Below are 4,640 nucleotides of genomic sequence, written 5' to 3' on the forward strand. Positions count from 1 at the left end.
TCTTTCCAGAACTGATCATATTTTAATAGCTCTCTTCATTTTGGCAAGGGTTTTCACAGTCTGAGTCTCTTTCACTAAGTAAGAGGCCAAGTTTATGGCATGACAGTAAACTTAACACCTAATCTCTATGTGCCTGTTCCTAAATGTGTATATGTAGACATATATTAATTTGGAGAAAGATATATTAATCCTTTCCTTAAGTAAAAATATTATCCAGATAATTTAAGCAATGGTCTGGATGAGGGGAAGGCTACAAGGGCAACAAGAGAGGACACGCTCCTGGCAATTCATCAGAAAGCTCGTAAGATTGCATGAGTCTCCTTCCTTGGCTCAATTCAGCACCTCTGGAAGTGCCTCCAGGGCCTCTTCATTAGCGTGTGTTTTCTCTGGTGTACACACAGCAATTTTTGACAGTTTTGAGGGAGAAGAAAGGTTAAGTAGATGGCATAGTCTTTATGGTGCTAGGAGGCTTTGGATTGCAGTGGCTTGTAAGTATATTCTTAAAATTGAGTATGTGTTTACAACTGTGAGTATGTTGGAGTATTTAGATGGAAAACCCTAGCTCAGTGGAATTCACAGGAACAAACTCCCTTCTGAACAAATGTGCGTGCATGTGAAAGTAATGACTTTTAAAATATTTGGCATTTGCAACATTCTAATAGCATGTAGGATACAATGCTGCATAGGGAAAACTAATTTCCATTTCCATAGCTCCTATCATCTGGCACTGTTGAGGAAATCTGAGCTTTTCTTAGCGCTGCTGCCTACATGGTGTGGCTGAAAAGTGAACTTCAGTCTGTCAGGCTTTCCACTAACACCGTCTGTAAGCAGTAATCCAAAGGATCCTCCCTCACTCCTCCTCTAAAATGGCACATTTAAGCTCCTCCTGTTTTCATAGGTGTGTATGTATCATATCATAGGTATAATCTGCATGTGTGTTTGCAAAGGATAGAATCCTCTGCCAGTGAAAGCACATCTTTCCCTTATCTCATGTGTGATTAGTTACTTACACAGGCTCTGCACAAAGAAGTTGAGACTATCATTTTTTTTAGTGAGTGCACTTCTCTGTTAATCACTTAAAATAATACAAAAGAAGCTTAATCACAGAACTTTAAAAATACCTAGAGTATTTTAGAGTATTACTTAGAGTAAGTAAGAGTTTGCAAGCTTCTATATCTTTGTACCTCATCAGACAGGAGAGGTTTTGCCTTGGTCTCTGAGGCTGCTGCTGAAAAATAACGCTTCTTGAGTAACTACCTCCTTTAGGCCAGTATCTTAGAGAATGCACCTAACATTCATTGACTGTGCTGCTGTACCAACTCTTCCAGTTTGGCGCAAGACATGTCAACCAATTTTTACAAAAGAACTTGTTCGGGAGTTTCCACCAGGACTGGTTATGAAAACATCAGGCTGTGCTTGCCAGCTGTTGCAGGGAGAGTGAGGAAGAGGTAGGGCAGTCACTGAACCCTTCCTTCCCAACAGACAGCAGAGCTGATCCGGTTTGCAGGAGAACATGTACCCCAGCAAAGAGTATGGCTTCAGAAAAAAAATTTCCTGGGGCTTCTGTTACAGCAGCACCAGCTATCACTTACCTGAATACAGAACTGTGGGCCTTTGATCCCCCAACGTTTATGGCTTTTACAAAGTCTCTGACATTACCCATTTTTAAAGGCTGCTGTTGGCAAAGTGCTGCCAAGCCGCTGAACTGTTGTCTTCGCTGTCTGGTAGAGTTCAGGTACTTCAATCATTAGTTGAAGTTTTGTAGCAAGAAAGCAGATCACCACGCCAAAGAAAGATCATGTTTAATGTTTTATGACCTTGTGAATCTTGTAGCTCCATTGCCCACAGCTTAGAAGGCACAGTGCTGTGGAAAACAGCAATTCAAACAAAGTTTTAAAATTCAGAGTTAGTATCTAACTGGGGTTAGGAATGTGAGTTTGGTGGTGGAGTGGAAAACACATACATTGCATTATTTAAATAAATGATGGCAACTGGTATAAAGGAATAAAGTTCCATTTTCTGTTCCCGTGATGACTCGGCACTTGACAAGTTGTTTTCCCTAGTTCCCAAGGTGAAAGAAGTAGCTGCCTTCGGCCCTCTCCTGGCACAGAGGAAAGTTCCAGTGTCCAGACCAGAGCAAGAAGGTAGGTTCTTTTTATTCTACAGAATTTATTTTCCTGTGTATTGTGTGTTTTCATGACAACCTATATTAGCCAAGTCAGAACCAGTTTAAAAGCCTTTAATGTAAAACAAAGGTTTGGTGAGTGTGTTAGAGACAGTATCTGGCCAAACCATTCTGCCAGTTCCAATGTGAGAAGCTGTTTTTGCGTCCTTTTCAAAACATACTTCAACTGTTCATAAGCCATGTATAGAAAGTTCCCCCACATTGAAACTTGACTTGCAATTGAATTTCACTTGATTTATTTCATAGTCATGAAAAAATAAAGTCATTTCTATCATCTATGAAATGAAACCATGCTAGAAGAGTGTTGCATAGCACGCAACAATGTGCCAATGTCCTTCAGGCATATTCTCTTGGTTTTTCTCCCGGTCCTCTGTCAGAAGTCAATAGGAGTTTTCCCTGAACAAGACTGAATAAATATTTACCCTGAATCTTAAATAGCCTGGCTATGAATTTATGATAGTTCCCAATTCATCAGTAAGTCCTGTGGATATCAGAGTAAGATGATACTACCTGTTCTTTCTCACATTAAAAAATTGTTGTAAAATCAGTCAGGGGAGCATACAAGGTCCAAGACCTGTCAATTTATGTACACAGCTTAAGCTTCTGCCATGCCTTAGGAAACTGCTTCACAGACTTTCAAACAGAAAACTTCACTGCCTGGTGGGAACTATTAACAGACTGCAGTGTAGCTCTGGTCAAAGCAGAGCATTGATCTGCACAAGGCAGATCAAAGGGCACTCTCCCCCTCTCTCCCAGTGGGAGACAGTTTCCCTGTGATGGACAGAATCATGAAGCTGACTATAAGGACCTGCTTATGAGAGCCACGGAAAAAAGGAGAATCCAAAGGGGGGCACTGAGAGATCGTATTGAGCTGATGCATTTACAGGGCAGCAGCATCCTCCTGGGGAGTTACAAGCCAAGTGGGCAGGGGCTGAAATGCTGGGATTGGCTGTAGCTGAGATGATTGTTTTTAGGACAAGGTGGGTTTCACCCAAAAACAATCCACAAATGCTTCCAAATCTTAAAGAAAACAAAACAGAACAAAACAGGCAGATGTGCTGGCTGACATTAAGTGTATGATGGTGGGTTTTTTCCAATTCAGAAAGCAGTAGTCTCAGAAACAACGGATTTATACAGTAAAGCTCTCTAAATGCCATGTACTGCACTTCTCTGTCTCATGATAAAATACAGGTAAAGAACAAGAAGGATGCTTCTTTCTGAGGAAGTCAGATGGCTGACGTATTGTTCTTAATCTGATCTGTCATGCTTGCATTGCACAGTGTTTGTTTCTTTGTGTATGTAATGCTTTTCGTCTGCACAGTCACGAAGGCTGTGGTGTGCTCTGGGTGACACCCTTTTTCAGTGTGCTCTAAAGGTCAACTGATTTGGGCTATTCCCAGCTCCATGTAGTACGGGTATCAAGTGCTGACGTAAAGGATTCCTCTCATGGGAGGCCAGCTTCTCTCTTTCAATGGATAGAACTGGAGCTTGAGCATCTCAGCGGATTACAACTCCAGCAGTGTAACAAATGGAGAGAGGAAACCTCTAAAGCTGGCACATCCCAAACCATTTATGATGCTAGAGTTCAAAACTAACACCTCCAACTATACCTGGTGATCAGCAGGCACTCAGTATACAGAAGTCACAGCATATAAACTCATGTGCAGATAGGAGATTGGCAGTAAAAAGACACAACAGATTTTCCTGTGAGTTAAAAAAAGAATTACTACATAAATTCTAATGTTTTGCTTTTTTGCAATTTAATCTAGGTCAACTGTATCTGAACTCAGATTGTAGATAATTTTAGAATGACCTATACATTCATAACTGGGTGAATAAAGAGCAAATTGTTTTTATCCGTACTTATGATATAGTGCTCTTCTTATCTCTGAGTCTCCATTGCCAATTTTTTTTTTCCAGTTGATTGCAGCTTCAGTCGAGGGGTCTGCGACTGGAAACAAGATGCTGATGATGACTTTGACTGGAATCCTGCTGATCGAGATAGAGGTATTTAAATATCTGTCCTCTAGCTATGCTTTGATTTGATGGCTCACCCCCTCCAAAAAAAGGGGGATGGAGGGGAAAACAGAATCAAGAGTTAGCTTTCCTATCAGTGTGTTATCTTTATAAAAGAAAAAAGTAGGCAGAGAATCCTGGGAGTGGCAATTTTTTCTTTGAAATATCCAGTGGCAACTGGTAATCTGCAACATATTTCAGCACAAGTGAATCAAAAGATGAGAAAAATGATCAGAATATAACTGTTCAGAATTGCAAGGTGCAAGGCAATGGAAACTTTATTAGTTATGCATTGTATCTCTCCAAGACTGGTAGGGCATTTAACCACACATCTGCCATTTAGATGGATGTGGCAATGTAGTCACTCACATGGCTTAGACAGCACTGCGATAACTGCTCAGAAATCTCAAACTTTGCAAGACAAGCTAGTGACGGCCTT

At 40.8% G+C, this 4,640-nt stretch overlaps 1 protein-coding gene across 1 annotated transcript in view; it reads left to right on the forward strand.

The window, feature by feature from the left end:
* The window catches only part of EGFL6 (EGF-like-domain, multiple 6), a 41,231-nt gene that overhangs the window by 33,535 nt on the left and 3,056 nt on the right, over positions 1 to 4,640 (forward strand). Inside the window, exons 8-9 of the mRNA XM_009333418.1 lie at positions 2,064 to 2,144; positions 4,106 to 4,192. Coding sequence (XP_009331693.1) covers positions 2,064 to 2,144; positions 4,106 to 4,192 — 168 coding nt within the window. The remainder of the gene's footprint in view (positions 1 to 2,063; positions 2,145 to 4,105; positions 4,193 to 4,640) is intronic.

The sequence above is a fragment of the Pygoscelis adeliae genome, unplaced genomic scaffold, assembly GCF_000699105.1.
Source record: "Pygoscelis adeliae isolate BGI_AS28 unplaced genomic scaffold, ASM69910v1 Scaffold69, whole genome shotgun sequence".
Taxonomy (NCBI): Eukaryota; Metazoa; Chordata; class Aves; order Sphenisciformes; family Spheniscidae; genus Pygoscelis; species Pygoscelis adeliae.